The sequence below is a fragment of the Podarcis cretensis genome (genome assembly GCF_951804945.1).
Source record: "Podarcis cretensis genome assembly, chromosome: 3".
Lineage (NCBI taxonomy): Eukaryota > Metazoa > Chordata > Lepidosauria > Squamata > Lacertidae > Podarcis > Podarcis cretensis.
In genome coordinates, this window is record NC_137172.1 from 98,789,840 (window position 1) to 98,807,391 (window position 17,552).

General features: G+C 44.5%; 1 protein-coding gene and 1 long non-coding RNA gene across 7 annotated transcripts in view; both read right to left on the bottom strand.

The window, feature by feature from the left end:
• The window catches only part of LOC307212783, a 94,270-nt gene that overhangs the window by 13,150 nt on the left and 63,568 nt on the right, over window positions 1-17,552 (bottom strand). The window lies entirely within an intron of this gene.
• TRAPPC12 (trafficking protein particle complex subunit 12) overlaps window positions 5,718-17,552 on the bottom strand; it is a gene marked incomplete at its 5' end in the record, with an annotated part of 53,491 nt that continues 41,656 nt past the window's right edge. For 5 of the 6 annotated variants that reach the window (XM_079969763.1, XM_079969767.1, XM_079969764.1 and 2 more), the window contains 4 exons: window positions 5,718-6,068; window positions 6,764-6,851; window positions 8,440-8,540; window positions 13,714-13,812. In XM_079969763.1, the coding sequence (XP_079825889.1) occupies window positions 5,826-6,068; window positions 6,764-6,851; window positions 8,440-8,540; window positions 13,714-13,812 (531 nt within the window). In that variant the 3' untranslated portion in view covers window positions 5,718-5,825. The remainder of the gene's footprint in view (window positions 6,069-6,763; window positions 6,852-8,439; window positions 8,541-13,713; window positions 13,813-17,552) is intronic. The other variant, XM_079969765.1, reaches the window with a different exon arrangement.

Sequence of the window (17,552 nt, forward strand, 5' to 3'; positions counted from 1 at the left end):
CTGCAGTTTGGGGTTGTTATTAAAACAACAGCATCAACATAGCATTTGGTTGCATTTCCCCATTCTGCTTGTGAGGTATGGGATATGTTTCTTCCATCCATGCGCAGCACATAAAGGTTGTTTTAAGGTTCTTTTCAAAATTCGGTTTTTTATTGAGTTTCATTCTGTTCAGAACTTAAAAGCTCCCCTTCCCCAATATCATCCGCACATTCACATGAATGCATATTCATATTAAGGTTATTTTCGTGATTCCCAAATGCACAGCTAGGTTAACTCCGATAAGAGCAATCCTGGGGGTGATTTGCCATGGAGGAAAAAGCAAGAGGACGACAGAGAGGGTCTGTTTTAGACACACTCTTTCTGATTCACAGTGCTGTTGAAAATGTCTGATATAACCCCACTTGGATAGATGTTCTCACTTCCACCACTAGAGTGTGCATGAGCTTTGGAAGTTAGTCTTCATAGGCTTCCTCTTTGAATAATTAATTAAAAACACACGGCTTAAAAATTTAAATTCGGCACCTTTTTAGCAATTTCAGTGTAGATTTGACAGTTCCGGCAATTACTTTTTTAAAAAAAATTTAACTAAGCTAAACGGGAAGCCCACTTTTATGGCCTTCCCCGAAAAATCACACCTGCATTGTCTCTCTCTGTCTCTCCCACATACCTGCCTTCCTCCATCCCACCTTGCCGTGAAAATTATGCACCAGATCTGACGGTTTTAGTCCTACTGACAGCTGGTGCCATTTGTGAAACTTGAAGGATTTGCAAACAATCGCACAAAGGCCTACCCAGATCAAGAGCTGATCCCGAATATCCTGGCTAATGCAGCAATCACACTATGCTCTTTCTCTCTCTCTTAATCCTACCCTCACACTATGGTTGTGGCCATTCCGCCCTTTCCTTTTTGAGATGGGAATCTCTCGAGCTTGTAATCCTCAAACTGACTCAAAGAGCTGCCTGGGAAAGCGGCTTTTGGCCAGAATTACCTGAAAGTTAGGTAGCTTGCCTGGGAGCCTGATTTGCATGCACCGCTGTCGGATTGCGGAACGTGTTTGAGTAAATGATATTTCGCCGCTGCAGCCGCAAAACGCCCCCTTCCCCATAACTTCACACACACATCCAAAATCCAGGATGACATCCTTCTCCCCTTGCTTGAGTGGCACATCTTTTGTTTTAATAGGTCCCTTTTTTAAAAAAAATCACTTTCCAAGCAGCGAGCTTTTAAATGCGCACAGGGAGGCGGTTTCCTCGTTCTCACCTATAAAGCAGGTCAGTTCTTAGCCGATTCATTCACCCATCTCGGTAACCTTTGGAATTATCCTGGGCTCTCTTCAGAACAGCGTGTGAGCAGCATAGCAATCAGATGAGCACACCTGCTGACATGCTCTGCCAGCACTTTATGCATTATAGATACGCTCAGCCAGACAAGTCTGTACAATAGAACGGCTGTCATCTTAATGCACCAGTGGCCTCTTTTTGGGGAATGCCATCCGGGGTTAAGGTGGGGATTAGGGCCAGAAGGAGATGCCCTCGTACCAAGTCAGACGGCCGGTCCATTTAGTCCAATATTGCAGGTGCTCATTGGCGGAGGCTCTCCAAGGTTTCAGGACGGGCTCTTTCCCCATAGATGGCAGGGGCTGAACCCAAGACCGTTTACAGGGGCTCCACTCATAGCTGTCAACTGTCCCTTATTTGGCAGGGAAGTCCCTTATCCCAGTGCTGTGTCCCGCTGCTGTCCCTTATTGATGATGTCCCTTAAATTTCCCGGGTTTCAAAGGAAGCAGCTCCTCTCCCTCTCTCCCTCCCTGCCGGCCAGGGAGGAGGGAGGCTCCAACTGTGTTGCTTGGCTGCGTTGCTCACCCAATAAGGAGTCTAAGAACGACTGGGGGTGGAGCTTGCATGCCTTGTGCTGATCAAAGCAGCCGCGTTGCCTGGGGACTCACCTTTGCTCAGTGCTTCCCAGCGGAGAGGTGATGGTGGTTTTCCTTGCTGCATCCCCTTTGCCGGGTTGCTGTGCTGTGGGAACCACCACTTGAGGCTTCGTTTGGCTGCTGGCTGGGCTTTCTGCCTTTGGCTCGGAGGGGCTCAGAAGTTGAACATACCTGTGCCTGGAAAATCCCTTATTTTGGCTGCTGGTCCCTTATTTTCAAATCTGTAAGTTGACAGCTATGTGGCTCCACTCCTGGGCTACAGCTGCCCCCCCCCCCGTGCTCCCACCTTTGAGTAGAGTTTGGCTCATTGTATAAATGAAGCAACTTTCAACATGCTTCAGGGTCTCTTTTGAAAATAACGAGACGTTTGGGGTGGGAGAGCCCTGCAACTTTTAATCATGGAGGAGGGGCTTTCTGCTCCCCCCAAAAACCATTCATCTCTCTCATTGTTCACAGGTGATCGGACGAAGCATGAGTTTCTTGTCTGGTTGCCTTCAAAGCCCTGCACAGCCTTGCACCCTGCCTGAAACTCCATTCCAGAATACCTCCATCAATGGATGGGAAGCCTTTTGCCCTCCAGATGTGGTTGGATTCCAGCTCCTGTCCTCCCTAACCATTTGGCGTGCTGGCTGGGGATGATATCATTTAGGGGCCACGGGTTCCTTGCCTCTCACCCATGTGGTTGCCTTCCTTTAACTCTCTCATCAAAGCCTACTTTTTCCATGAAGTCTCTGACGCTTATTATTTATTATTCTTGCTGCTGTTTCACTTCCGTGCGCCCTGGCAGAAAATGAGCATGTTCTATGATTTATCATCTCCTTAAGGGAAACAGACCAGGCTTTTCTCCTTTGCTTAGAGAGATCCTTTATCCCGTGTAATCTCTTGGAAAACAGGAAACATATTCTCTCTCATCAAGCCACCCCTGCTCGCTCCAGAATTCTTCAGGAAAGCTCAGAAGAAGAAAAACAGATTTCAGATTGAGCCAAGGAAGAACTCACTCTTCCTTGATCCTTACTGCAAAAGTCTGAGCACCTCTATGTTAAGGCAGTAATAGGCTCGCACTTTAAAGAGCAGCAGTTCAGGCCATGTGAAGTTCTGCTATCTGCCACTGCTGGAAGTTGGCCGCATGTCACATTTACTGAGGTCTCAGCCCTGCTTTCCTTCTACAGAGGAGGAAAGTTCGCAAGATGCAGCAGGACTGGAGTGGCCGAGATTTTACAAAGAGGTACCAGCTTGAAATCAAAAGGAAGGCCGGGCTGTAGGAAACCCCACACTATTTACTTCTTTATACATGCAAATTCCACAATCATGCAAATGTTAGAGGACAGAAAGAACAATGGTTATTGTGGAAGCTTGCAGGACGTAAAAAGCCACAGCAAAGGCCAGGCTGGCAGTATGGAAGGCACTGTAGTGTTGATGGCATGACATGAAGCAGACCTAATGTGCTCCATTAATGGGGTAAAGTTATGTGACATGCGGACATGATTATCCCATGTTTGTTGGCTTGCTGAGTTAGCACACCTAGGTGGGTCCTTGTGCAGTCCTACCTTGGATCTCAAATGCTTTGGCTCCCAAACAAATTGGCTCCCAAATCAAAACCTGGAAGTGAATTTCCTGCAGCCAATCAGAAGCCGCGCTTTGGTTTACGAATGTTTTGGAAGTCGAATGGACTTCGGGAACCAGCTGCACCCCTCCCCAGAAGGCTGTGGGGCCATCTGGAACAGTGGGAGGTAGTGGGGCTGCAAGAGGAGGAGGGAAATCAATGGAAACCACCCCACATTCACCCATGGGAGTGGAGCGAGGGCCTGCAGTGGAGTAACTCATCACCACTTGGGATCCAGTCCATTGTTTTGAACTATTTATAGCAGCCCTTCTCAACCTGTGGGTCCCCAGATGTTGTTGAACTACAACTCCCATCACCCCTAGCTAGCAAGGCCAGAGCTCAGGGATGATGGGAGTTGTAGTCCAACAACATCTGGGGACCTACAGGTTGAGAACCGCTGATTTATAGGATTCCCTGGATGTAGACATTAGCTAGCTTGAGAGGGACATGGCAACATTGGGACACCAACAGAAGTCAGAGGGAAGTTTAAACATTGACTTTCTGAAGGCCTATGAACTGCTGGTACACACAATTGTGAAAACACACAAACACCAAGGCGGGTGGGAATGGGATTCAGCCACATGGCTGTGGCAATGAAAGTCAACGAAAAAAAATGATTGCACATAAACAATTACAATATGCTAATCCATGTAAAGCTATCGTAACGGATGTTAGCTAACATGGTTGCTGAGGTAGTATTTGGGACTGCCAATGGTGGCAAGTCGTTGGGGAAGGGAAATAGTCTCCTGCCCTAAGTTTTTGTATAAAAGAAGCCTATGCACAAATTTACTTGGTGATAAAACATTATCTTTAAAGGAAATCGCTGAAAGTCTGTCCAGGCAGAGAGGGCACTTGCAAACAAAAGAATAAACAATTGGACGCTTCCCCTTGGATTGGCATCGCGGTGACCATGTTGAGAGCACAACAAGGCCCCTCTAATCTGATGAATTCTAATTCTAATTCTAATTCTAATTCTAATAATAAGAATAAGAATAAGAATAAGAATTATTTATACCCCGCCACTCTGGACGGCTCCCAAATAAGAGTTAAAAATACAGCATTAAATATTAAAAACTTCCCTAAACAGGGCTGCCTTCAGATGTCTTTTAAAGAGAAGATAGCTACTTATTTCCTTCACATCTGAAGGGAGGGCGTTCCACAGGGCAGGCGCCACTACCGAGAAGGCCCTCTGTCTGGTTCCTTGTAACCTCACTTCTCACAATGAAGAAACTGCCAGAAGGCCCTCGGCGCTGGATGTCAGTGTCCAGGCTGAACGATGGGGGTGGAGACGCTCTTTCAGGTATAGAATGCATTTGGGGCATACAAACAAGCAAAAGGGAAGCCCTCTTTGTAGACATCCTTATAGGGAATAACACTCAAGCAGAGCTGTGTTGAGTAACCCCTCCTACTTGAACCCACATGCAGAGTGCTAATGCTTAACACTTGTACAGACTTCCACACAATCTGGAACCCTGAGCAGCCAAGGATCTAGATCACATGGGAGTCTCCTGCCTTCCTGCAGTTATTTATGTTCTCCATGTGGATGCCAGGGGAGGAGCAGCTATTGAGGGCAACCCAGTTTCCCATGTGTATGTGCTTCTTACAGTGAGCAGAACACCCTAACAATAGAGATGATTTCAGGGAGTGGGTAGCCTAGGAATCCAAATGCTAGTATCTAGGCACCTCTACTTCCTTTTGCCCAAGTTTACACGTTGGACAGGCACAGACAGAGCAGCGGGAGAATGGGACCAGGCCACCTAATTGCACAGATCTGCTTTGAGATATAATAGGACATTAGCAGTGGGCGCGATGCATTCGGGAAAAGCTGAAAGGCAGCCCATCTTCATAACTTCGCATTTTACTGCAGCGTTCTTGCCTCCACCGCCCACCTTCCTCCAATTATACACATGCAATGAGTTTAGCTGGTGTCATTTTATCACTAAGCCCCAAATGTGTTCAGAACAAAAGCCATCAAGACAACTTAGCTCAAGTGCGCTGCTATTTGCAGGGAGAAAACCCATCTGAATAACTGTGATTGTTTGTACATACTATAAGCTTGGCAATAGCTTCAGGGATGAAGTTGGCTGTAGATCAACACAAAATCCCCAGGGTGATAGCCAGGATTTGTTGAAAACAGACCAGCGTATAAACTCGTACAACGTAGTAATTTTACCATATGCTCATAATTAAAAAGCTTTTTATTGCTTTAGCTCGAAGAACATTTACAGATTAGCAGGAGTATGTACAACTTCTGAAACGATCCTTTCCAAAACAGAAAAAGGGTAGGCTTATCCTAACTTGAGACACTGAGTGTTGAAGCTGTCGCCCTCCTTGAGAGCCACAGCTTCAAGCAGAGCCTGCTTCTTCTGCATGCTGCGAGAGGACTCGAGTTCGTACATGGTTGTCAAATTGAAAAGGACGCTCTCGTGGAGGTAGTTCCTAGGGTCCTGCTGAACCATTCCTTCCAGCTGCCGGAGGGAATCCTTCAGTTTCCCCAGATAAAGCAGACAAACTGCGGCATTGTTGTTAGCCTAGAGAAAAGGTACATTAAATTCATCCATGGAGCAAAAAAACCAATGCACTTCAATATATTAATTCTAAGCACACTGTAATTTGCTCTCTAGCACGCTAGAGGGTCAGTTCTTAGAATATTGTCTGTTTGCCAAAAGTCTTGCAAAGAAACTTGAAATGGAGGCCAGGCACCAGTATCACTTAAGTCAGTGTTTCCCAAACTTGGGCCTCCAGCTATTTTTGGACAACAATTACCATCATCCCTGACCACTGGTCCTGCTAGCTAGGGATGATGGGAGTTGTAGTCCAACAACCCAACTTTGGGAAACACTGACTCAAGCAATACTGCTCTGCGTCATTCATTTGCTTCAATGAGGTTTGCATAAAAAAACCCAACCATCTTAAAGCGCCGAGATACGTTACTGAAAGGTGCTGTTTTTGTAAAATTTACTGATTCCCGGGAGCAATGACTCGCCTATGCCATGTCCACTTGTGCAACGTTAATTACAATTTGGGGCACCGGACTCTATAGAGTAGGAATGAGGAACTGGAAGTGCTCCAGAGGTTGTTGGACTCAAAACTCCCATCAGCATGGCCCCTGAAGGATGGTGGGAGTTACAATCTAGCAACATCTGGAGGACCATTAATTCCTCATCCCTGCTCTCAAAGGATGCCGTTTTAGAAGCCTAGGATTTAACTGTAAGACATATCTTACCACAGCATTGGATGGGTCAACCTTCAAAATCTCTGTGAAGAATTTGTGAGCTTCTGCAAAGTTATTCTGACCAAGATGGAGGAATGCTCTGGAATACAAGAGAAAAAGAGAGAGTGTGCTCCTTTAGAAGATGAAAGTTACTTAAGAAAACTCAAAGTAACAAAGACATTATAAAAGGTGATGGGTCATCCTCTTTTCCTCAAATTTCTGAGTGCTCTTGGCCGCTGATCTTCATCATGCGGCCTTGATGTTACAATTTAGGTTTCAGATTAAATGCTTAGCAAACGTATAGCAAAGCAAAGGTAAATTCTAACGATGAAAGGAATTGATGATCATTTCACATGTCATGTAGAGTGCTGCAACAATCCTAGGTACTTGTCTAAAATATTGTATGTATATCTGCTGGCTAACAGGTTTCCTTCACTAACTCTTCTTAATTTGAAATATAGTTAAAACATTTTAAGTGTACACCTAAATAATGGATGTGTGAACTGAAGAACTTTTTCCAGCCCAATTCTAAGCATATTTAATCAGCAGTAAGTAGGGATGTCAGAGAATTCCGATGAAAACAGAAAGGGAAGTGGAAACTGCCGAAGTTTGCTTATTTATCCCATGTTTGGAACAGAAATCAATCCAGCAAATACAACAGGTTTTCAGTTTGGTTGTTGCTTTCAGCCTGATAACTGATATTTCCCACTCCCATTTGCACTCTGTGTCTTTGCATTGAAACAAATGGGGTAGAATACTGCAAAGACAAATTTCTTTATGTAATTAATCACATAAATAATGTAATTTTCAAACAGCGAGACAACTAATGTAGTTTCTAGAGGAAGGTGAATTGCAGCAGAACAGAAACACTGTTGCATAAATCAAATATAGGTTGAAACAGAAAGCAGTGCCTTCTTATACCCCTAGTAGTAAGTTACACAGAGTGAGGGATAGCTCAGTTAGTAGAGCGTGAGACTCCTAATCTCAGGGCTGTGGGTTCAAGCCCCACGTTGGGCAAAAGATTTCTGCATTACACAGGGTTGGACTATATGATCCTTGTGGTTCCTTTCAACTCTTATGATTCTTCCTTATAAGCACATATAGGACCACAGCATTAAGCTATGCTGGAGAGTGATTTGAAGAGAAAGGTTTGGAGTGATTCTATGGAATCTTCTTTCTTGTAGCAATGGTTCCAAACTACAAGAAAGAAGATTCCACCTAAACATTAGGAAGAACTTCCTGACAGTAAGAGCTGTTCGACAGTGGAATTTGCTGCCAAGGAGTGTGGTGGAGTCTCCTTCTTTGGAGGTCTTTAAGCAGAGGCTTGACAACCATATGTCAGGAGTGCTCTGATGGTGTTTCCTGCTTGGCAGGGGGTTGGACTCGATGGCCCTTGTGGTCTCTTCCAACTCTATGATTCTATGATTCTATGAGTGGACAAGAAATACTTTTCAAGTCAGCTCTTGTAACAAAGGAAATAGAACTCCGTCAATCTAAGATAACATGACTACACCATGTTATACAGATCTCAAGGGCTGGTAGATGCCAATCAGTCTTTCTTCTGACAGTTGTAGTTACATAAAAGGGAAATGAAGAGAAAGGGGCATTCTCTTGGGCCCCTTAATGTTCACAGTGCATTCTTTGCAAAATCATGTTTAAGATTAATTTAGCTTTTTTACATTTCCCACCTGTTCATTAAAACCATAATTTGGTTCTTCAGCCCATCCAATTTCTGAGTCACTTTCTCGACGTCTTGAAAATACTTTTCAGCCATTTTTATGTCTCCAATCTGGGTGGCACACAAAAAAAATATTGTATGAAACATTTGCTGCAATTAACAAAGCACACAAGGGAGGCATCAAAAAGGTAGGCTTTCATACAAAAATACCTTTCTGCACTGGGAGGGGGAAGAAGGAACGTACAAGGAATATGAACAACAACAAGAAGTAGTCAAAAATACATGTTCCATTAAAACTTTTCACCTAGAAATTGATTCAAGATATTATTGCAGAATCAGAACTCAGAAATATTTTTCTTTCTTTCTTTTTTAAAAAAGGATTAAATTGATATATGCCTTCCACAATCACAATGACTAAGGAAAGTTAGGATTTGTGCTGAAATCCCGACTTACAGGAGCAGCATGTTTTTCCTTGGTTGTAGAGCAAGCTCTACTCTTTTGTAATGACACAAATACTTCGCTCTGAATTTAGCATCGATCAGGCAGGCTTTCAGCTTTCCTGCTTCCAGATGCTTAATATCATTACTCATTTAAGGATGTACTGGTTTCTTTCTAAAAAAAAACACAAAATAAATAAAAACAAGTGGGTGATATCCAACTAAGCCATACATAAAGCAGACCTGAACTTCCTGTTACTTAATTCCATTGACTTCAGCAGGTCTCTTCTGAATATGACTAACACTGGATTATAACCTAATCGACCCCCCAGCCCCCCACTTGAAACACTGCTCTGAATAGTGGACAGGAACGTAACTTCAGAAGGGATAGCCAATCAATGATCTGCACGTCCATCTTTTGCTGGAAAGAGGGAGAATTGCTCCTCAGCTCAATACCCTTGAGGAAGGTTGCACAAATCTGATTCAAATTACGCACGACTGTGTATACCCCAAGTTTCCTGCAGCCTGATTTAGGCAATGGCTTTCATGCAAACCATAGTTTACACAGCACTTGCCATTTATAGCATGTTCCTTTTCTTAGGTTGACCAGTTTCTCGGAAAGGAGAATAAGTTGTTTTTTGCGACTGGAAAGCTCAACGTCGTCTTCAATTGATGAGGAAAAGAAAAATGAGACCACTTTCCAGTACAAGTTTTTTGTGTGCAGTGAAGAAAGGAAATGAGATAGAGAGAGAGGTGTTGCCACAGAGCTTTTTCTGGGGTGGGGGGGTGGGCATGAAATGCATTGTACAATTCCCACTTTATCTTTAACACAAGACAGGGTTGAGAATTGTGAGTTGCAGGACTGCTGCTGGAAGGAATGAGTGATCAGGCCAAGACAGGGCTGTACATCTTGTAACCCTGCCAGCAGCCCCTGGGTCATACAGTGTTAGCCTGCCAGGCTTTCTGCACAGTCCAAACAGGCAGAAAAACCAGGAGGCTTTTTTAAAGCCTCAGGCAGCCTGTCACACAAAACTATAGGGCTGCATTCAGCTTGATGAATAGTAAGCTACCTCTGCCACCCTAGAAACAGAGAGTTCACTGTCCATCTCCTATAGCTCCCTGTACGTTTCTGAGCACAATTCAAAGTGTTGGTGCTGACCTTTAAAGCCCTAAATGGCCTAGGTCCAGTATATCTGAAGGAGCGTCTCCACCCCCATCGTTCTACCCAGACACTGAGGTCCAGCGCCGAGGGGCTTCTGGCGGTTCCCTCACAGCGAGAAGCAAAGCTACAGGGAACCAGCCAGAGGGCCTTCTCGGTAGTGGCGCCCGCCCTGTGGAATGCCCTCCCACCAGATGTCAAAGAAAACAACAACTACCAGACTTTTAGAAGACATCTGAAGGCAGCCCTCTTTAGGGAAGCTTTTAATGTTTGATGTATTACGGTATTTTAATATTTTGTTGGAAGCTGCCCAGAGTGGCTGGGAAAGTCCAGCCAGATGGGCGGGGTATAAATAAAACAACAACAATTACTATGTCCAACTCCAGGTTCCAAGTATTTTGCAGTTCTGGGAGTATTTGCAGAAGTCATTTTGCAGCAGGGCCTCTGTCCCAATATCAGCATCAACAGGTTTTTGCAAATGCTGATGGAACTTGTTTTCTCTGCAAGTTAATTATAAGAGCACTCAGGTCTGGGGCACTGGCTTCAGCACTTTTTGATGTCGAATGCTATGTACGGTACTTAATATTCTCTGGGTGGGATTTCATTGCTGCATTACATTTTATTTAAACGGTGGTTCTCTCCCATCCTTGCCCACCACCTCAGGGAAATGCTGGGATTTACATTCTCTCTCTCTCTCTCTCTCTCTCTCTCTCTCTCTCTCTCACACACACACACACACACACCAAATTTCATCAGACATGACAAGGCAAGTATCGTTTTGGAATTTAACAATGCATAAGACAGTGAAACACTGACAAGGGAGAAAAGGCAACGTCTCTGGTGCTGCCCCCCCAAACCATTTCGAGGAACCATTTCAGCTGCCGCTGTTCCAAGGTTATGTAAGGCAGGCCAATAGGTTTCTCGTGCTTTGTCTTCATTTTTTTTGCGGCACTTGAAGGAAAAAGGCCCCGTTCTGACAGTAAAAACCACTAATTCAAGAATATCCAATAATCTCTCTTCCCTCAAGGCCCCCTGTAACAGCAAACACCGAGGAAGACAAGATTCCCTTCAGAGCCTGTTAACATTGCTCTTTGAATTGGACAGACAGATTGCTCCTCTGAGACACGCGCCACTCTCCTTGCATTCTCCCCAAGGTTGGGCATGTTGTCTTTGCAGCAAGCCCAGCCTCTGATGAACCTCAGAGCAAGAGAGCGTAGCCAGGAAGTGAACTCTGCTCTCCTGTGCGCTCCGCTGAGACCCAGAACAGCCAGCTGCTATGGAAAGCACTTACAAGTCATCAATAAATGTAACATAAACAGGCACAAACTATTTTTTCCCTAACACATCTATGTTTTAATAACCTTATTTGATATACTCCCAATTATTTCAATGCTTCTCCAGCTGCAGACAGCCTTCAAATACCAACCATTTAATGATTGATAGAGAGATAGATAGCTGAGTTGTTATACTTCTTTCGAAAAGCTTAAAGGTAAAGGGACCCCTGACCATTAGGTCCAGTCGTGACCGACTCTGGGGTTGCGGCGCTCATCTTGCTTTATTGGCCGAGGGAGCTGGCGTACAGCTTCTGGGTCATGTGGCCAGCATGACTAAGCCGCTTCTGGCGAACCAGAGCAGTGCACGAAAACGCCGTTTACCTTCCCGCCGGAGTGGTACCTATTTAACTACTTGCACTTTGATGTGTTTTTGAACTGCTAGGTTGACAGGAGCAGGGACCGAGCAACGGGAGCTCACCCCGTCGCGGGGATTCGAACCACCGACCTTCTGATTGGTAAGTCCTAAGCTCTGTGGTTTAACCCACAGCGCCACCCGCGTCCCCTTTCAAAAGGCTTACTGCCAGGGAAAACATACAATGGTCCCATCATGAATGGGAGCAGCAAACCACAATCTCCAGCCTAAAGAGTTTGGTCTGAAGCAGAGTTCGTGCTTTGTTTCACTTCAAACAAAGCCATGATGTGAAAGCAAAGCTTGTTTGGTGTGAAACAAACCATGATCCCCGGTTGGGATGTAAGGCCAATTACATTAGGGATCATGGTTTGTTGCTCCCATTCATGGAGGAGTGAAGGGTTTATTGCGAGGTATGGATTGGGTCATAGTGTGGTATGGTGACTGGCTATTGGAAAGCAGGCCTTTCCAGTGATGGGGTCTGGCTGTGGAATGCTCTCTCCCCAGAGAGAGGCAAACCTGGCTTCTTACTAGGCTGTCATTTTGGTGCCAAAAGACCTTATTTTCTCTGGCTTTTTGGTCTGCTTTAGCTGCCCCATGAACACTGTTACTGTTGTACCTTGGAAGCCAAACGCCTTACTAGTCCAACGTTTTGGCTGCTGAACGTCGCAAACCCAGAAGTGAGTGTTCCAGTTTGTGAACGTTCTTTGGAAGCTGAACGTCTCATGCAGCTTCCGATTGTGTGCAGGAAGCTCCTGCAGCCAATTGGAAGCTGTGCCTTGGTTGTAAAAACATTTTTGGAAGCCAAACGGACAACCAAGCTACGACTGTATCGGGGAGGGAGGGAGGTTCTTTATAAATATTCTTGATGAATATTTAAATCTTGCCATTTAACTGATAAAAAGAAACCCTGAAACAACAGAAAAGGAGGGGGGAAATATCCGAAGAAGAGGAATAGACAGCCTTGTCATTTACGAGTTTTATAAAGAGCTCAAACTTCAAAGTAGGATGCCCAGAACTCTTAAGCATGTGATTCGATTCAGAGCCGCTCTGTCAGTGACTGATGGGCTGTGGCTTGACAAAAGTGCAGAAGAGCAAGCTAACCAACCATGGGCAATGGAATGGGGCATCTAGGTATTCCCTCCCGCCATTGTGGTGTGGCAAATCTCTCCACTTGGAAGACAAGGGGGGCATGGAGAGTAAAGAGCTAAAGAACAGTAAGTGACGATTGCTGCTGAAGACAACTACTAATGTTTTTTTAAAGGGCTATAGCAGGACAATGGCGGAAAATTCAGGTGGCTCATGCTGGGAATCTGCCCCCTGTGAAATTGTGTGTTCTCTCTTTGGCACACGCTCCCACTCCCACCCAGGTTCGTCTTGAATACTAAACTGCGAGTTGCAGAATTGGAAGATTCACCCGTTTCCATGTACAGAGAGAGAAATGTGGATTATGTGTGTCACCCCATTGCAAACTGACTAGATGTACATTTAATTTATAGCAGAGGGGGAAAAATGTGTCAAGTGAGAAACGTCTCTTCAAAGCACAGCTTACCAAATATCAAGTATCATTTTAATGAGACATGGGCTTTGTTGTTTAGACTATTACATGCTCCTTTCAGCAGAGTTTGGCAGTACCGGTGGTGCCTGGTAACCTACAAACAGCATTATTATGCTCTGGATGGAATAATAATTGAAATGCTCAAGAAAGGCAAGGGAGAAAAGGAGAAAGTGTCAGGCGGATAAAGACGAGAACGTTCTTCCCAAACTTCCTTACATGCCTTATCAAGTTTTGTATTCTCAGTTGCCATTTAATTAGCCATCTCTGTTCAGACCTTCGGGTGTTAACTCAACCTTCTGAACTGTTGTGTTTCCCATTGTACCATTTGGTTAATAACCAACACATCAAACGATATATAAGCAGGGAATTTTTATCGCGCACAAATATTTGTTCTATTGTGGTCAAGAAGGGCTGTCACTTGGGCTTTATTCAGAATCAAGTATATACCTGCAGGAAAATCCTCCCAATTCCACTCAACAGCTGAGGCTCTTGCTCCGGGTAATATTTGATGACTGTGTGATATGTCTCCACAGCAAGCACGTAGTCCTAGGGGGTAGAAAGCACACACACAGAGATGCAAGGTCAGCAGTTGCTCTTTGCTCTATGCACACAGCAAATGCGCAATAAACAGATGGAAGCAACGCAGTTTAAAGATAGAAAAAAAATGGGATGGTTGAAAACACAAGGAAAGGGTTGCCCCGTCTATGACTAAATGCTGCTGTACTGGGTTTAGCAGGGTAAGGGAAGACACTTGGATTGTACAAGAAGATGCATGACCGGGTTGAAGACCTCTTTCTCTTGCATCTATTACGTGAGCAATGGGACAGCTGCGAATACAAAGGAGACTTGAAATCAAACCAAAATATCTCTGCCCCTCAAAGCAGAACCAAATATATCTGCCCACTAAGCAGCAGCTTTGTAGTTGCCAAAATCATGCACAATGGGCGTACGTGTACACACACACACACACACACCCACACACACACACGACTCTCCTTCACCATCTTTCTGTTTGGCAAGTGAAGCCTTCTGCACAGCCAAGTCAGATAGAAAGCCAATGTTCTAAAAATTCCTCTTGCTGGGAAAACAGCCACTGCTCTTATGATGAGGGAACAGCCACAATGGCTAGATGAAGGGAGTTTTAAAAGGAGCTCAGGGCAAACGGATGGGGATTTAGCAAACAAGTAGGGATTCCTCCCACATTAACACTTCATGTTTTGGAAGAGATGATTGTCAAAGAATGCTTTCAGAATGTTTGTTTGCTTCCTGGGTGTGGCTTCTTGATTGATAGGTCTTGGTCTTGATTTAAATGTACAAATAATGAAAAAAATAACTAAACTTAAGCTCAGCGCAGAAACAAAAATGCAGAGAAGCATTATAACACATTGGGAGGGGGCAATATTTATTAGTATTCCTAAGCCAACACATTCCTAAGGCTCAGAACATGTTTTAACATAACACAACAAACCTGTAGGGATATCGCGGAGTGGGGAGTGGGGTCCGGAGGGAGCACACTTCCCCACCAGCAAGCAGCCACGGTCGGCCTGCACGCGTGACCTTGGGGTGCAGGGCAACCCCCCCCCCAGACAAGCCACAGCTGTCTGTACATCGTTCCACCTCTGCATGACCTTTCGCGATCTCAGCAGTTTGCGGTGTCCTGTCTGTAACCCTTTTCCATGAGACTTTTGTCTCCATTCGTCATACACTGTGCAAGGGGAAAATGACGCTGTGGAACAGGTGCCAAAATAGCTTTATACCACCCCACGATCTCGAGATGGAAGATGTGTAAAGGTCACAGCCCAAAAAAGGATTTGCCTGGCTTGCATATTTGTCTCAATAAAAGGAGGCTCCACAGGAATGGTGGTAGCTCGCTCGCTTCAGACCACCTGTGCGCAGCTCACATGATGATCAACACCTGTCTTGGGCCTTCACTTCAAAACCAATAGATACATATAACGTAACTTTAAATGCTTAACCCTGACCAAATATGAGAGATGCTACAAAGGTTCTGGGCATTTAACACAATGGCTCAACCAGTTCTATGCAACGGCTTTGACCACTAAATAACCCGTGAACCCATTCAAAGGACTCCATACACTAGTCTGCGTACAATCTAATAAAAATAATTAAATAATTTTATTATTAATACCCTGCCCATCTGGCTAGGTTGTCCCAGCTTCTCTGGACAGCTTCCAACACACATATAAAAACATAATAAAACAACAAACATGAAAAACTCCCCTTCAGATGTCTTCTAAAGGTTGTATAGCTATTCATCTCCTTATCATCTGATGGAAGGACGTTCCACAGGGTGGGTGCCACTACTGAGAAGGCCCTCTGCCTGGTTCCCTGTAGCTTCACTTCTACAGAACTGGAGGCAGCATACCTCTAACAGCTGCTGAGATCATGAATGGGGGAAATGTTGCTGCCCTTTGGTCCTGCTTGTGGGCTTCTCAGAGAAGTATCTGGTTGGCCACTGTGGGAACAGGTTGCTGGTCTAAATGGGTCTTTGGTTCAATCCAGCAGGGCTTGTCTAATGATTTCCATTTTCTGCTCCTGGAGCTCCTTCTGAAGGTCTGAGCTCAGGAGTAGGCGTGTGGCTAGCTGTGGTCATAAAGTCAGGAAAGGGTCTTCAAAGCCATGCTGCACTTCCAAGCGCTCCTCATTCAACGGTTTTGAATTCAGAAGTCTACTCTGGCTGCTCCCTCCCCAAGGAGCCAATAAATAATTGGGTGGTATATTTAATGAAAAACAATGAAAATAAAAATCAATCTTGCCAACTCTCTTTTTCTTCACTGCCCCACAACCAAGATGCTTCCATGCTTTATTGTAGTCACACTAGACTGAGATGTGAAGCCCAAAAAACTACTGCATTTTTAAGCAGACCTGCCAAACATCTCTGAGAAGGGGATATACCCTATCAAATAGAAGAGCAAGTTTAATGAACATTAAAATTTGACTCCATTTGAATACTATATTCAGCTGCAGGGCAGAAAGCTGGAAGTCCTTTTATTCTTCTTTATCTTTCTTTCCCTAATCTTTCTTCTCTCTCGTCTCTCAATTTCTCTTTCTTTAGGTTTTCCCTTTTCTTGTCCTTTCTTCTTTCTGCCTATGTTCCTTTTTACACTAAGTAGCTGTTTTATATCAGTGCATTATTTAAAAAATACTTTGTAATGGGTATGTATTTTTGTATATCTCTGAATAAGTATCAATAAATAAATTCTAAAAACAATTGACTAAGAGTGGCCAAAACAACTCTAGACTTCAACGCTGATGTCAAGGACAAAATTTTAGCAGCTCTTTAGAATCCAGTTACATGTGCTTCATCCCACCTAAATTGCTGGTCTTAAGAAAATAACTTGGGGTGCAGAATGGCAGCCCTTGCCTGTGTACTGATTTAGTCATCAATGGAACAGTTCCAGGAATTCAAGAAGGAATACAGTGGATATGACATCCTCCAGAAGCACTTTTTCTGTTATTTGTGTGGCAACAGCAAGAGACAGGCTGTAGCCAAGTGGTATTACTGCAGCATAATTTAAGAAAGATTTATGAGGTATGTCTCCTTTAAATTAGAAGACAGAGGCTCTAAATCAAGCAAGAGTCCTTAGGCATCAGTCTCAGGCCTGACTAGGTCAAGCAACTTTCCTCCCTCTGCTGTTTTGGTTTCCTAAGATCCAAATGCCAAAAAAGAGAGAGAAAACGAACAAGTTTCTCTCTTAAGAGTCCATTAATAGCCAGCAACATGAAAGGGAAAATAAATTTAAGCAAAAACTGAAAAGCAAACCTTTACAAGAACAGTTCAAACGTCTATGTTTTTAAATGCAGAGCAGCATTTCCAAAGTGTTTAACAATTTAAGCCAGGCAAAACACACACACACAAGTGAACTAATGTATAGCTCTCTTAACACTTACCTTTTCAGTAGTACTGGAAGTAAAATTGAAAGCATACTGTCAGAGCTGCCCGAGGTCCCAGCTCACAAAGGACCAACGCCAGTTCGTTGTTATATACAAAAGTCTTTATTGAAGTTCAGTTTCGGTTTCAAAGCCGCGGCGCGCAGCTCTACGTCTCAAACTCTAGACCGCTGAAGTTCCGTCTGAATCTCCTCCCCCCAGACACCAGTTTAAGACTCTAGCCTTGCTCCACCTCTTCCTTTGCTCTTTCCTCCTCTGGGTCCGCCTGTCCGCTGGGGTCTTGCCCTTTCTAGATTCTTCTGACGCTGAGTCCCCTGAGTCTTCCCCCTGCCTCCGGCGGGCTTTAGGACCTGGTTCCCAATCCGGGTTTTCTG